The sequence below is a fragment of the Styela clava genome, chromosome 11, assembly GCF_964204865.1.
Source record: "Styela clava chromosome 11, kaStyClav1.hap1.2, whole genome shotgun sequence".
In the NCBI taxonomy this organism is placed as follows: domain Eukaryota; kingdom Metazoa; phylum Chordata; class Ascidiacea; order Stolidobranchia; family Styelidae; genus Styela; species Styela clava.
Window position 1 is genome coordinate 14963790 of NC_135260.1, and position 15735 is coordinate 14979524.

Below are 15735 nucleotides of genomic sequence, written 5' to 3' on the forward strand. Positions count from 1 at the left end.
GTACCGGTATGAGTATGACGATGTATACATACTTTGTAGGGGTCTCGTGTAGTTTCGTACCTAACGTACTTCTAGTGGGCGTAGCATAACAATTTTTTGATATGTCAATCCTAACCCCCATCTGACTACGCCATCGAAAAATTGAATCGACGATGAAGAACTGACTGATGTTATCGATCTCGCTCCTATTGGAATCGTTGCGACGAGAAAACGAGAGAAGTAACTGTTCGATTTCGTGTGCTCGTTTGCGCGTCTTGGATGGCAGTTCGTATAGTTTGAAGGGCTCTATTACGTCACTGTGACGTCGTAATGACGTACTTTTTGGATGGTGTAGTCAGGTGGGGGTTAGGATTGAAACGAGGAAAAATTGTCATGCTACGCCCACTAGAAGTATGTTAGGTACGAAACTACATGAGACCCACTTTCTGACTTTGTAGCTTGCTCAACTTGCAGACTTGGGTGATCGTTTGCCTGTTTTGAGCCTTTGTCCTGTATATTTTGTATTTTCGTGGACCCTGAACCCTCTCTCCTACTGTCCTGTTAGAACAATTACCAGTACTGAATTATGACTCAATAATTGAGTACGGTAGGGAATTTATAATACGGTACCGGTAATGCTATTTGTGAATACTGAAATGAGCTACTCATTTAACAATCGTTAAGATAGAATAAATTTTCCATATCTATTCCAGATGACTTCAAAACGTCAAATACTGAAATATAATTTATGAATAAGATTTACCGTACCAATATACTGATATACCGATTCAATGCACTCGAAAATCTTTTGAAATACGCAAAGGAAATCACTACCGTATCTGACTATGCAAAACGTAAAAATTTAGTCTGGGAAGTTAAACGTTTTGGGGTGAAAGGTCGGCCGATTTTATTCCGTCATGAGCTCACTAGGTGGCGATTATAGTCACCATAGTAACTGTATCAGCTGATCGCTTGCAAGTCTTGTCACAATTTCTTCTGAGTGACTTTTTCCAAAAATGGCTGCTGCTGCTGCGGGGAAGGTAGGGAGGCAAGTTGCCGGCTGCAACTACGTAGCCAACGATGAGATTTGGTGAGTGAGAGTCGGATATCGGAAAAGTCATACCGGTATACCAGACAATGTGTCATTTGCAGTATGCAACACATTTTATAGACAGTAGCCTGCCTATCACCAGTAGTGTCTAACGTTATTCATATGATCTCTGTATCTAGTCAGTAGACTATCATAATTTTCACTGGAGTTGCTTTGTTTCAGGAAAAGTCATGTTCATATGGAGTGGTCAGCATCGAGGAAATGGCCTCAGAATTGGGGTTTCATGACCCAAACTTATAGAGAGGTATGAATTGTAATTTTCATAAATGATCTGCAATCTTTTACATTATTGTATTGTTTTTTGTTATTAATTGTATTGATTAACAAATGTGCATTTAAGATTCTAGAAATGATCAATTATGTGATATGAACCGGTATACTGATTTTAACTGCAAAAACTGATTTACACAGTTTTGTAACAAATTGTGTTTGTATAGGTGAGCAATCTCAGTCCATTGTACCCACTGTACTGTGATTGAACCTTGATAAAATAGCTATCGTTGTTTTAATAAAATATGCTTCAACTATTGCAGCTGGCAGAAGATGGTGAAACAGAGGAAGAAAAACCGTCAAAACCCAAAGTAGAACTTCCAGAACAGCTGAGGTTACCTCCGATCACACCAATTGAAAAATACATAAAAGTTGGAAAATCACCACCATATCCAGGAACTACAACAAGAATGATTGGCTGGCGATCGACAAAACGAGACTGCAGTCTTGAAATATATGGACCGTATGCCAAAGGCAAGGGTGGGCTTGTTAAACAGCTCAACTGGCCACAAGAAGGAATTATATAAATATTTTTTATTATTTTAATTAGTGTGATAAATTTTTAGTTGAATATTTTTTTTTGACTTAGCCTGCACGGTACAACACTTTTAGTGCAATTTACACAATATCTTCTTTCAAATTCCGGCAGAATTATGTATAGGGTGTCTTCTCACTTCACTAACCTAATTCATATGTCACACTTTTCAACTGTATCAATGAAACTAATACTCGTTAGCTATTATAATTTAGTTGTCTGCAACTCATACAAATTATGTCCTCAAGTTTCACAGCCTATACACAAGTTTTCTTAGTATTATGCACTTGCCATATTTTCAATGAGATTATGTAGTTGATATCTGAAGCACTGCTTCCAATGTAATGCCATTTTGTATTAATCGTAGCACATATATATTTAATAATGCACAGTTATCTAATAAAGTTGGTATGCATGTTGATGATACTTGTATTTCTATGAATTCAACTTGGCAAGAGTTTGTTGGCAAGTGCTCACAATGAACAGTAGCCTTGGTTGGTGCCTTTCTGACATAGCATTTTTCCTTCAAATCAGCTTGAAATAATATTTTCAAAATTTAGAGGAAACAATGCATTGCTGATGTTAACAGAAACTTTTGAACAACGTTGTTAAGGGATTGCCACCAAACTTCTTTGGTGAATTTAAGGCGAAATTACTATTACACCATATAACAAGGCAATCATATAAAGTCTGTATATTCAATTGGCAGCTGTGAAAGGGATAAACTTTAGGCTTTAGTATCATCAAATCAAAATTTTAGGGATGATGTTCGTTTATGTAACACAGCCAACCGAACATATTGCAAAGCTACTAATCACTTCAAAGGCACTATGCAATCGCTGGCGAAGATAGACTGTTCAATATCAGTTGGTTGATTGCTCCGGTGTTGAAAATACACCTCTGACAGCGGCATACATTGATCAAAGGAAGTGGAATAACACTTTTATATTATTTAATTTTATCTTTTTATGAACAAAACTTAGTTTAGTTAAGGTTAGTCTATTGCCTCGTAAATTCTATTTCTACCTTAGTTCAGTTAAGGTTAGTCAGTGACTCGCAAATTTTTAAGATCTCCCGCGATGTTTTTTCAGGTCCCAATGTCCAGCAACGATTTAATAGATGAATACTCAAACTCAACATGAGTTATTTGTTTTGCCAACTGCAAAATGTTTTCATCGCACATCATGCCATACATCTTTAAGCTTCAAACATTAGGAAGTTAGTGGCTCTTTCACTGAAACATATCTCTGAGCAACTACAATATCTGATACCGAAAAGCTAAAATGATTGATGGTATTCAACCAATTACCAGTATCTATAGTTACCACAGACTATGCTTTACAAGATCTATTTATTAACATACAGAACGTGTATCTGAGAAGCAGAAAAAAAAAATAAGTTGATGGAATTACAATAAACTGGAATAAATTTTGATTTCTCAAAAAAAGGTAAAGACTACTACATTACTATCATCACTAGCACAGTGGGAAAAAAAACAGAATAATACAATATATGAATATCACTGTGTTATAAAGAAAGTACCATTAATGACAGAGCTCAGTGCTTTATAGTACAGCTTAGAGCTATGTCTATATGATATTTCATAATAAATTCAAAGATGCGAAACTCATAGTCTAAGCAAGAGTCCTGGAATCAAATTTTTTGTTACATACTTTAAAGAGACGAAGAATGTCTCAATGTTAACCTATTAGGCAGTACTTATAACGGTACTTGTTTCTTTTGCAATCATCATAGTGGTTTAAAATATTACATACACAATATAGAAACATTTGATACCATTTTCAAACGACAAAGTCTTCAGAAATCCACCTCCACACAGTTCCAATTCTTCTTTGGTTTTATACCAAGTAAAAATTTAGCATGAATCATGTTTTGTAATTAGTGATCAAGCAAAGATTAGATTCCACGTCCTAGCAACTTCACAGAAAGATTGAAATTTGTTTCAGTTTGAATGACAAGAGTTCCCTCAAACTCTCCCTTTGCAGTTGGTTTGAAGGTGACTGGCAGACAAGCATATGACATCGGCCTTAAATTCATATTTGAAGTAAAGTTAATGTACTTAAGTTAAATGTGTTTCACTGCACAGACCTATCTGCCCCAACCAGAATACAAAGACATTGTTAGTTGTCATCTTATAATTATGAGGCATTGGGATTTTTGTTTTACAGTATTACAGTACCCACAATCTAGAATCAAGCTGTCAATACCTAGTCAGTGGCCTGAAAATTTTAGAAGACCAAAAAAGTCGCTAATAAGAAGTGCAATTTTTACAAGGATAATTTTGTTGAAATCACCCACTTTTTATCAGCGTAACATGGTTATTTAGGCGGTGAACAATTTATTTTGATTATCTATATTTCAGCAAGTTCCCTTTTCTCAGAAGCATGTCGAGTGAAAAAACGCAATATTATGCGATCATTGGCAATATATTATGCTCAGTTGCCCTTGGGAAGTACACCATAGTCACTGTAGCTAAAATGGTCATATATGCACACAATGTACTTTCTTTTAATTTTTAAACTGCCGTCCGTACGTATACTCTTTTCGGATTACGATGATACATAACTAATCAATTTAAAGTATGCTCAATTTCGGAAACGCTAAATGTAGATTTCAAACCCCGCCTTTGAATTACTTTCAAACTTAAAAAGTAACTTTTACCTGATAGTATGTCGCTGATGTGTGATGTGAAATGGAGGTCGAACATTGATGAATTTAACCTGAACAATTAAATAATGTTTAAGAATTTTAAATAAAAAAAATATTGTTAAATAAATCTATTCATATTGAACCAAATCACACGTATATAAATAAGACACAGAAAAGAAAAAATAGGAAAACTAGTAAGCAAAACTGGGGAATACAATACACAGAATAGTGAAACAATGAACAATGCATTTTATAAGACCTTTCAAATGAAAAAATGAAATGAAATTAGAAAAACATCAAAAATTGAATGCAAAGATTTTCGACAGCATTTAAACCGGGTCAACATATTTACGGTGTTTATGCCGAACTTGGAAGAAAAAAAAATTACAATCATACATTGTGAGACTCCTTGCTCCTATTTTTCACCGGAATCTTCAACACAGATGATTCATTTACAGGAACATCTGAAAATTTCACTTGATCTTCAGAGACATAAATTCCGTTTCTGTAAAATATACGAAATAGCATCAACAATACATTTGTTTTGCAATGATAGTGAAAGACAATATCTGATAAATTTTCCTATGTAAGCATTGACATAATTAGGAACAAGATTTGCACACATATAAAAAGAAGAAGTCAGTGCAAAAATTCACACATAAAAAACCGCGAAAATAAAGCAAACTTATTTTTATATGAAGCTAATTCACATCTTTTGCTTCGAACAAGGTCGTCACTGATATCGATATATATTATATATGTCGAGCTACTTAATAACCGGAAGGACATGGAATCTTTCTGGTTCGAAAAGGCCCAGCCAATTTAATACACCATGGGTGATGTCAGTCAGTCACTAGTTTATTTATTCACATACCAAAAATACAAGCGTGCATCAACAGTGAAGTAAAATAAAAATAATGTATTTCGGGATGAATGGAGAAGCAATAAACCAGTATTGGTTATCGAGCATTGTCACCTATGAAAGAGCCTAACTTTGAATCGTATAAAGATAAAAAAAGCCGAACAATATTCACTAACAGTAGCCACCCTTTCATAAGTATGTTCAAGGTGAACTGGTGGTTCCAGTATCGCTTGTGGTAAGGGGAGAGAACGATTCCAGGCATGACTGGCGGGGTAACCATGGCAACCTCAATAGATGGAATAACAAATGAAAGGTGGCTAGTTTTTGTGTGTATGGGGGGGGGGGGAGATTTTACCCTACGATGCCACTGAAGAGTGCTAACTTGGGACATCAACCAAATGGATGTTTTAAATATGCTGAACAGTTCATATATCAATGTCTCTAAACTGTGCAAATTTGCTATAATTATTTAATAACCAACCCTTCTTTTGTTTTGTTCATATTTTGACTTTGCATTACAGGTTTCATCGATTTTATTCCTTGTCCAACAACTTGTATTCGTACTTTATTTAACGACAATGCAGCAGAATCTGCAGCTTCATGATGCTGAAAAATAAATTTGATACAATGCAAATCATTGCTGTGTTAAATATTATTAAGTGAATAATATATGGTACCTAAGACCATGGTACCTAATCACATTTATATACAAAGTGGAAAAACCACTCACAAGAATGTGAATAAATAGTAAAATTCTTTTTTTTTTCTTCAATTTTTCCTAATCTTTTTTATTAGGTTTCAATCAGAAATTATAAGTAGGTGTTTTAGATTAGTATATGGTTGCCACTGAACTTGTAATCACATATCCTGAAACATCTACCCGGGCAGCAAGCAGTTTTCATAATATATTGGGGATGTACATTTCAATGCATCACTCTTAGCAGATTTTCGAATCTATACAATGTTGAGAGTTCACTTTAACATAGGAAACTGAATTTATAAAATCTCAAGTTCCCTGGGTTTATTTATTTCAAAGAAAATGTGTAAAAGACATGTGCTACCCTGGAATATATTGAAAAACAAACATCCACCTTGAGACACATTCGACCTGTTTATTCTGGGAAATTTACCCATAGAATTTGAATGAAGGTATATAATCCAGAGGCATGCAAGAGAAAGCCTACAAGTAACGATACAGACCATGGAACCTATTAATTAGACTTATACCTGACATTGTAATACCTTATTTTTTTAACGCCTTTTCTCATTTGTAAGTGCAATATCAGCAGTTTGGACTTTGTGTTATATCATGTCACCATAATTTTACGTTCCAACAGATTGCAATAAACAGTTGCACGTTCCTGGATTATTCTAAGAATTTCTCAACGACAACATAATTTTGTAAACTTTACCTCAAGGTCCCAGAATTGTGAATAATTCCCTTCACTCATAGGGTTAAATGTCACAGGTATTCGTACTTTAGCACCAGGTTCAAGTAAACCAGAAGTATGAGAGAATACAAAAGCAGCATATGTTGATCTATATAGATCACCTGTAAATTAATAAAAATATATATTGGGGGCATATGGTGTGGTACTTGGCAACAGGTAGAAATAGGCCTAGATTCTAATCAGGACTCAAACCCATGTCTTTCTAGGACTCTGATTTATTTCCTTTTAAAATAATTCAACAGCTCCTAAAGTACCATTTGTCAGAATGAGTTCATGACTTATGCCTCGTTCTATCAGATACTGACAAATACCAGGTTCATCTCATTCCTAGCAGTAGAACTTAAATTACGTGTCACCAATGTAAGCAAGAACAACCTCTGATTTTACATCACATAAACAATTAATATCCACTGACATTATGATTTAGTGAAAATTGATCTAATCTAAATTTATCAATATCTGCTGATTCATACAAAGTAATACGTGCTTATAAAACTAACAGATTGCCAAATGAAAGAAATTCTGTTTCAAATAGAAATATAAAAAATGCGTATAAATAAGATAAGAACTGTTTTAATTAAGCAGTATATGTGCCAAATTCTAATCAGTGTTTTGAGATAAATATATAACAAGATATGAAAGTAAATTATGGAAGTTGAAAAAATTTTCACCTGTTGGTTCAATATCTTTTACATATGCTGGAGCAAATGATGTCAATAACCATCGGATATTACTTGGACAAACATTTGTGAATTCTAGATTTGATTCTGAAAAGCAAAAGAAAATGTATGAGCCCTTTCAATATCTATGTCTTTTGATATAGTCATGGACTGATTCAACACTGCCTAGTGCCTACTCAATTTATTGCATGGGGTTGCAATTTCTATAAAATTGGCACAAAGCATCAATCTAGAACAAAACACACTTACTGGTGCTAGATTTCATCGTCGTTTGCCCAAAATCAACAATACACGAATCCAATAAAATTTTATTAGATCCAGTATCTTTAGAAGATGACGACACTCTACTTTGTCCAGATGCAGCCATAGGAGTAGCAAAAGAGTCTGCTGATGGTATTTCACTGTATTGAGCCTTGAGAGGAAGCCGCGGCACCGGAGTTGCAGGTTGAACCGAGGCATCAAGCGGTGCCACGTCATCTCGTATCTGGACACGAAGTTGTTTTGTGCCACGTCCATCTTGAGTGGAGACTTGTACAGTACCTACCCAAGGAAGAAGATCACGCCGAGAGGCCAAAGAAGGATTGGCACTCAGGAGCATAATAAGGACAGATCTGAATGATATAATGTAAATGTAAATATATCGAATATTACGATTGATGATATACAAATGGAGGTAGCTATCTTCACCATGTGGTAATCATTATTTATTATATTGAGGGAGAAAAATCAAAAACTTTGTATGATTCGCAAAAATATAGACTGTTATAGATGTTAAAGCATGAACTTTAGATAGTGAAGGGGTCATGATAAATCAAAACAGCTAATTTCCATACATATGACATACTGTAACATACCAGGAGATATATTGAACATAATAAATTTACTATTTTTATACATACAAGCTACTACTATTTTTAAGCATACAACTTTCCAAAATTTAACTAGAAAACGTTTAAAAAAATAATACATAAAAATAGTACATTTCACAAAAAACCTGTCAAATAGACACAACTATAGTAGTTCATCAAGGACTCGTCAATTTGCTTTGTCCGAGTGAAACATCATCGAACATCATCAAAATTACATCACTAATAATTTTGTAAATAGGTCACTGGTTCAAATCTTGAGAAAGATGATTTGATCAAAATTAAAATAAAACTTACTCTGGGTCCACTTGTCCACTATGTGGTGTGATGGTCAAGTAATGACCAGACCAAGCGACATCAAATCTCAGTGACGACCCCGATCTGTTTATTATTTTGATTTTACTTGGCTCGGTGTGTTTGTTTAATCTTGGTGCTGATAAAACTACATGATCAGGTGAAAGTAACCAGGATTCGTTTTGATCTTCATCCTAAAAAAAAATAAAAATATTAAAAGTAAAAATCTTGCAGAGACTAGAGACTTTTTTTTCATTTATTTTTATTTATCCTAATACTATGGTATTTCAGATGCTGCAAATAATTACAATTGTGATTACTCTAAATGGGTCCATTTTGCCCAAAATTTTGGTTACTATCAGTTAGGGTTACACGAGAATAACATCTAAAGTTTATTAAAAACAGTACTGTTGTGCTGAGTATGGACTGTAATGATTTCTAATATTTTTGTAAGAGGATATGATCAATCGTTCCAAAGTAATGCCACTCAGAAGTAAAGATAAAGTAGACCAAGAAGAAATCCAAAGACATATTGAAACTATGTTGAATGTGGTGAAGCATTACACACTAGGAAATATGGATTGTCGCGAGATTTGAAGCAGTTAGGGTCGATACAATCATGGAAAACATTCGGCATAAAAAGTACAGAAAGGGTTGGGCATCAGTTGGTTTAATGACTATTCTTGTATCAGACTATATATGAGCCCTTTTCTTAGTATAGTTAAGTCAATATAAACAGTTGTCTTTAATGCCACTTTGTAGCCACTTTTTCCTTAGGCTTCAGTCAACTTTTTTGACCATTGACCATCTTATTTTGCATTTTTTACTTAATAAGATTATTAAAAATTCACCTGATTATTTGTTCTTTTATAATGTTGATGTGATTGTGTGGTATTAGTTCTCATATCTCTGATTGGTTTGTGGCCTTCTGATGCAGCAGACGATTTCTTACCAGGTTCAACCATTTCGAGTAATGGTTTGTTGGTACGAGGTCCAAATACCTGAGCATGAAATGAAACATGAAATTTAAGATAAGAGGAAAAGGTAAGAGCCTAATGGATACAAATAGTTTTCCCATAGGCAAACAGTGCTTTGTATCTATTGTTTCTTTGTCTGTTTTGCCATTATAATACTGGGGTATTCCGTAAATTTAGTCAATTTTTGTCGAAAATTGTTTGTATTGAAAAAGAAGAAATCCATACTTGAATAATGCTTTTCTTTATTCCGGTATAAAACACTTGAACATCACCGAGTTGCGGTTTAACTTGTGATAAATCTTCTTCACTTTTATTTGAACCTGTGAAAAAGTATGACAATTGTCACGCGCTATATACAAAGGGGCCATAAATATTATTCAGCAAGCATTTATCACGGATGACTTCTCAGTCAACAGAAACAGTCAGATTAGAACACAACTACAACAGCGTGGCACAAAAGCAGAATCCCAGCACAAGGCATGTCTACACAGAATATATCACTAAGTGTGAAAGTCATCTTGATTACCTTTGACCTAACATAATCACTTATCATGACAACAATAACAAAGACAATTGCAAGTAGACTAACCTTCTTAAACTGATATACCTACTGATTGGGATAAAATTTAAAATATGCTTTTCTCAAACTTAAATCACAAGATGCCAAAAACCACATAAAAATTTAAGTGCACATGACAAAAAGGGCTTCACCACAAAAACCTTTAAAGTTTACCTCAACATTAAAGGCTGGTAAAAAAAATAATTTTGTAGTAAATAAAAAATAAAACAGACATGAATCGTTATTTTGACAAATTTTACAGAATAAAAGTGTTGTTTTCATTTTTCAAAATTGCTGAATTTGAATTTTCTTTGTCAATAAATTCTCCACATTAAATGCTAATGTATAAACACACAAATTATTGCACGAATTCTGACAATTTAGAAAAGCAAAGCTTAAATAAATGAACACAAAGTTTGAATTACTAAAATGGCCATCGGAATGTCATCCAAACGCGAAAAGAAACGTAACACATGCCAGTATGAAATGAAGTATGAAAATGTATCTGTGACTTATGAAAAAGTAATAAATTAGATTAGAACAACAACGTTTGGAACAACATTACAGTCCTCTAGCAACTTCCATCTTTAAGTATTGAAAAATTGAACTTGATCGGTCCATTAGTTGCGTCCCATAAGCTCAACAACAACAATGTAGCAAAACAATCCATATTTTATGTCCAATCATACTACCTTCGCCTTCAAAAATTCCATCAAATGATGTTCCTCTCAACGGATTACTTTCTGACAAACTCTTATTCACAGCAGAAGGTCCTAGTTTTGATAATGCACTCTTCAATAAATGTCTCGCAATTTCATCACCATGCCTGTATGGATTATAACATAATTTTGAGAATAAAAAGAAACAAGATATATGCACAGATGAAAATCATGGAAGCATTTGTGTACGAGTGGCCATTGTATCCTTTGGAGAGCTGAACCATGAATTTTATATCTTATGTTTCTAATCGTTGTGACACGCAATGGTTTCATATAAACAAAACTTGCAGACGATTCGTGGGAAATTATAATCAAAGCCATAATGTCTTGAGTATGAAGCCATGTTTGTCATATTTTTCGAGTCACGAGTTGAAATTAAAGTCATAAAACATCAACAAAAACTAAGGAATCATCAAGTTAACCAAGCATTCCTAACAGATGACAGGTTAAATTTTCCTAGTCCAAACCCCATACCCACACCTCAATTAGAATGTAATAAATTGGATAGGCAATGCCAAACCTGCAAGATTCGATCATTCAAAAATAGCAAAACATAAAACAATAGTGGCAGCTTGTTCACAGTTTTGTTCGGAACAAAAATGACATAATCATACCATAAGCAAACACAGCAAATCAAATCTCGTCCATTTCTAGAATATCCAGATCTCTTATCAGATGATGTTTGAAATGATAAATTCATTGTACGAGAAGAACGTTTCGGTAATACAAATTGTGATGGAGAACAACTAGCAACGTTGTCTTGATGAGGAATTTGGCAATTTTGGTCACTGCAAAATGTTGAATAAAAAATATTAGAAATTAGGTATATATTCAATGTAGTAAATTATTGATTTTATAAAAAAAAAAATTTCATTTGAAATACTACAATTTTCAGTTGCCGTACTCATTTGGATGTGAGATCTCATCTGATTACTGTCAGAGTACCCTCAATAAACATGATGTTTTTAATTTGAATTGTATCAAGTCACGCGACAATCAGGATTCCCTAGTATGGAATGCACCACCCTAAATATTACATTTTAAGTAGCTTTCTTCGATTCAGTTTCGATTTTTAATAAACACCTTATGACTTACTCACACTCACTCACCTATAAAGCACAGTTTTTATGAACGCATTTCTTGAGGAGTTATTTGTAACAGTGAATTTTGTTTGTCTTCTTGAATCATTGTCATCGACATAAATAGCAAATAAGTCTGTATTTGAATCATCTTCTTTTGGTATAACTTCAAGATCTTCAATTTTTATTTCACTTCGACCTCCGTAACCACTCAAGGGAATCGTGAACTTGGTTGAAGAGACTTGATCTGAATTAAAATAGAAAGGTGTTCATTTCATTAGATACTCTGGATATTATGCATTTAACTAATGACCATTATGAAAATTTAAATCCCCATATGTAGTTGTATAATAATAAATCTTCTCCAAATCTGACAGCCTTGTTTATTTTAATACGCTGGCAATACAGAAATGGGGCCAGGGCTAGATAGAGCAATAGCATTTTGTTGGAGCCGAAGCTACCAGAAATTTGAGCAGCTTCAGCTCCTAATACTTCTTACAAATACCAGTAACCCATTCAATGTTTACTGGTAGTGCGAGTGGCCATACTAAGAAACATCAATCGCTATGGAGTAAGAGTCGGAGCCCAGATTTGAAAGGCTCCGAAGTTTGAACAAACTGTGGCTTCAGCGCTGTGAGCCATTTAAAACCAGACAAATCCAGTAAAAGTTTACCATAACACAAATGCAAATTCCGACAAAGTTTCTATGAGCTCATCACACACACAGCGACGCTTCATCTACAACCCACTTACCCACGGGTGCCTTAATTTCTAATTTAGCCAGAGCCATCCTGCATCTTGTCGGTCCAAACAGTATTTTAATAATTTTATCCTGTCCTCCTCTCATAACCATTTCTTGTTTTGAACAAAGTTCTTCTCTCTCTTTATCATCTTCTCTCAAAATCTATAAATCAAAGAAGTAATTTAATGTTGATAACAGGGGTCATTTCGAAACGATACTAAGACATATTCACCCTATTATTGAATTAAACAATTAAAATGGGGATATAATTGAAAATGCACAAGAATTCTATGTTTCACAATTCTACAAATTAATATCCAAAAACTTTCTTGAAAAAAAAAAACAGAACCTATCCATTGAATAGCTTAGAAAAAGACAACGAGATTTTCATATGTAGTATTGCTTAAAACGACTTCTACGCGTACGCAAAAATGGAAAAAAATCATTGGTAGAAGATTTAAAGACTGTTGATCCGTTTTTCACAGTTGCATGTTCAAATCATAAGGGATATGAATATATGCGATAAGAATGCCAACTTTCCCACTTCCACATGCTGGCTCAATAAAACCATCATTTCAGTCATTTTCTACTTTAGGATAAATTTAAAATTCCCTTTACCTGAAAACATGATGCGTCTTCTCCTTTTATCATGACCCTCATAGGAAGTGATTTTTGAGCTCCAGGGCTCGTTCTTAGCACAACTCTCTGCTGGAGTGATCGACCAACTGCTACACCACCCCAACATATATGAGACTTGTTTGTCAGTAGCGTTGGCATGTCTCCCATTTGAGAAGTTTGTGTTTCGGAAAAAGACTGTCGTGACATAGATCTGCTGCTAGATTCAGAACAAGTTGCAACAATGGATACTTCATATTTTGTTCCATTTGGTTCAATCTGGGAAAAGTAAAACAGCATTGGGTAACTTGAAAAAAAGCAGAACACTGGTAATTCGGAATATTTCTAGAGAGAACATAACATTTGTGCAAAGCATCACAGATTTTTAAAAGTTTAGGGTACAATCATACACATACAGAAGTTCAAGTGTTATATAAATTTTTTTTTGGCTGTTTCGATCACAGGTGAGGCATTGCTGAGCAGTCTTTCTATGAAAAGAAATTCACAGATTCAAGAAGTAGATGGTTCATAGTTAACAGGCTGGTATTACGTTATTACAATCAACGAAAGCAGATGTGAACTTAAATTTTTCAACTGAATTTGTCATTTTTCTCAACCAGGAAAAATAATCGAATACAAATTTCTGAAAAATAGTTTTAATGAGAAAAAAAAGAGACCAGGAAACAAAAGCTGGTTGAAAAATAGCAAGACTCAAGGTTTTCAAAATCTAATTAAGATATATAATGCAGGACTCTTATATTTTTGAATATAGCTATTACTAGAGACTATCATAGAAAACACAGATGGCTGTGGTATTCCTCACTTTAACAGAATTACTAAAAGTACTAAAATCATTTATAAAATGCTTAAACTACAGTAAATTAATAATCTGAATAAATTAAATTATAAGAATCGACATGCAATTTTAAAAACAAAGGAAATTTACCTTCATTAAAAAAGTTGAATTGACTTTGTTTGGAGTGAAACGACCTGGTTTGAACTGAACTGAAACTTGAACATGTTCTCCAGCAGCTAATAACGCATGAAGTGGGGTAACACTCAGAATATCCTCATGATCAAGTACAGAAAATGATACTCGTGTCGAGACATTTCCACAATTTTTGACAGGTAGAGTACGAGTCTGAGTATTTTCTGTAAAAACAATGTTGTGATATTACAGTAACAGATAATAGTACCGATAAGTAGCCAGAACTGATGGAGCGTCAACACAATGAAATGGCATGTTTATTTATTTTCAGACATACTGTAGTTTGGAATACTCATATCTCAATAGATTGGGATTGGGACAATGGAGATATACTTTGCAGATGATATTGTATTCTACGATATTATAAATTTCCATTCTGAATAGTTGAATTACTACCAGTTTATGATAAACGGCTGAAAATTGCTGAAAAATTTTGATTTAACTAAATAAGTTGATAGTTGTACAATAAACCTTATTTTGAGTATACACATTCTTAAAACACACATTTTTTGAATAATGACAAAAATATACTATCATATCACATCAATAATTTGCGATAAAGTTTTAATTACCGTAACTGAAATATTTGAAATTGATTTTCAACCAGATCGTATTATATTATCAAATTATTAAGATAAACTCGTATCATACCCATGACCATGCTTTTCAAAACAAAATCCTACCTCGCGAACATGAGAAAGTTAAAGGTTGCATGTTCTTAGGAGCATGAAGTTTAGCAATACATGCTGTAACTTCAACAGATATTGAGTCCAGTACATTAGTATCCAATGATTGTTTTTGACTGTTATCAATCTCCATATAAACTTGAGCAGATATATTTTTCGGTGGTTCAGCTGGGAAAAATAGTACAATAGATTATTGGTGCAAACAATAAACATAATATGGGCAAAATGGCCTACAGCAGGATTTCCCTACAGGGGTGAAATTCTTCCCTATGGAAAAATTATGTTGTTTGCAGGAAGGAAATACATAAATATTATCTTGTATTTGGCATAGTTTTACTAATATTTCTCAATTATTAGGTATTATTGTAATACCGGATTAATGCACACAATATTCACTTTGTAAAAGCAAGATATCAAGTTGTGCATAACATTAGCTAAGGATCGTTTACTAATTGAACAAATAATGGAAACATAGTTATTAGGTATAGTGAAAAAAAATATATTGAAAAATGTTGGGAACCAATGTTCTAGGGCAGGGGTGTACAACAGATGCGCCCACACAGGAAAATGGTGAAGTGCGAATTTTGAATGGAGTGCGGCCCGCAAAACAAGTTTTCAATTTAGTTTAATCTGGTATGTACGAGTAATTCCA

At 33.8% G+C, this 15735-nt stretch overlaps 2 protein-coding genes across 2 annotated transcripts in view; one reads left to right on the forward strand and one right to left on the reverse strand.

Annotated features, from left to right (window-relative positions):
- The first annotated feature begins 912 nt into the window (after positions 1-912).
- On the forward strand, positions 913-2316 carry LOC120347571 (ciliary microtubule inner protein 1-like). Its single transcript, XM_039417596.2, has 3 exons — positions 913-1069; positions 1253-1334; positions 1624-2316. Exons 1-3 carry the CDS (start codon positions 996-998, stop codon positions 1885-1887), a joined length of 420 nt encoding a protein of 139 aa, XP_039273530.2. The 5' UTR covers positions 913-995; the 3' UTR covers positions 1888-2316.
- A 911-nt stretch (positions 2317-3227) lies between these two features.
- The window catches only part of LOC120347828 (uncharacterized), a 30984-nt gene continuing 18476 nt past the window's right edge, over positions 3228-15735 (reverse strand). The window contains exons 23-39 of the mRNA XM_078117815.1: positions 15081-15251; positions 14356-14561; positions 13413-13688; positions 12806-12956; positions 12083-12299; positions 11588-11761; positions 10947-11080; positions 9921-10015; positions 9570-9719; positions 8722-8912; positions 7808-8169; positions 7550-7645; positions 6840-6979; positions 5909-6033; positions 4962-5070; positions 4578-4636; positions 3228-3942 (exon numbers count right to left, since the gene is read on the reverse strand). Of these exons, the coding sequence (XP_077973941.1) occupies positions 3813-3942; positions 4578-4636; positions 4962-5070; positions 5909-6033; positions 6840-6979; positions 7550-7645; positions 7808-8169; positions 8722-8912; positions 9570-9719; positions 9921-10015; positions 10947-11080; positions 11588-11761; positions 12083-12299; positions 12806-12956; positions 13413-13688; positions 14356-14561; positions 15081-15251 (2786 nt within the window). The 3' untranslated portion in view covers positions 3228-3812. The remainder of the gene's footprint in view (positions 3943-4577; positions 4637-4961; positions 5071-5908; positions 6034-6839; positions 6980-7549; positions 7646-7807; positions 8170-8721; positions 8913-9569; positions 9720-9920; positions 10016-10946; positions 11081-11587; positions 11762-12082; positions 12300-12805; positions 12957-13412; positions 13689-14355; positions 14562-15080; positions 15252-15735) is intronic.

Bases quoted from the DNA above. Each gene is read 5' to 3' on its own strand.
- LOC120347571 (XM_039417596.2), top strand. From the start codon at position 996: ATGGCTGCTGCTGCTGCGGGGAAGGTAGGGAGGCAAGTTGCCGGCTGC. The intron at 1,070-1,252 runs GTGAGTGAGAGT...GCTTTGTTTCAG, and splicing joins GTAGCCAACGATGAGATTTG to GAAAAGTCATGTTCATATGG. The intron at 1,335-1,623 runs GTATGAATTGTA...CAACTATTGCAG, and splicing joins TGACCCAAACTTATAGAGAG to CTGGCAGAAGATGGTGAAAC.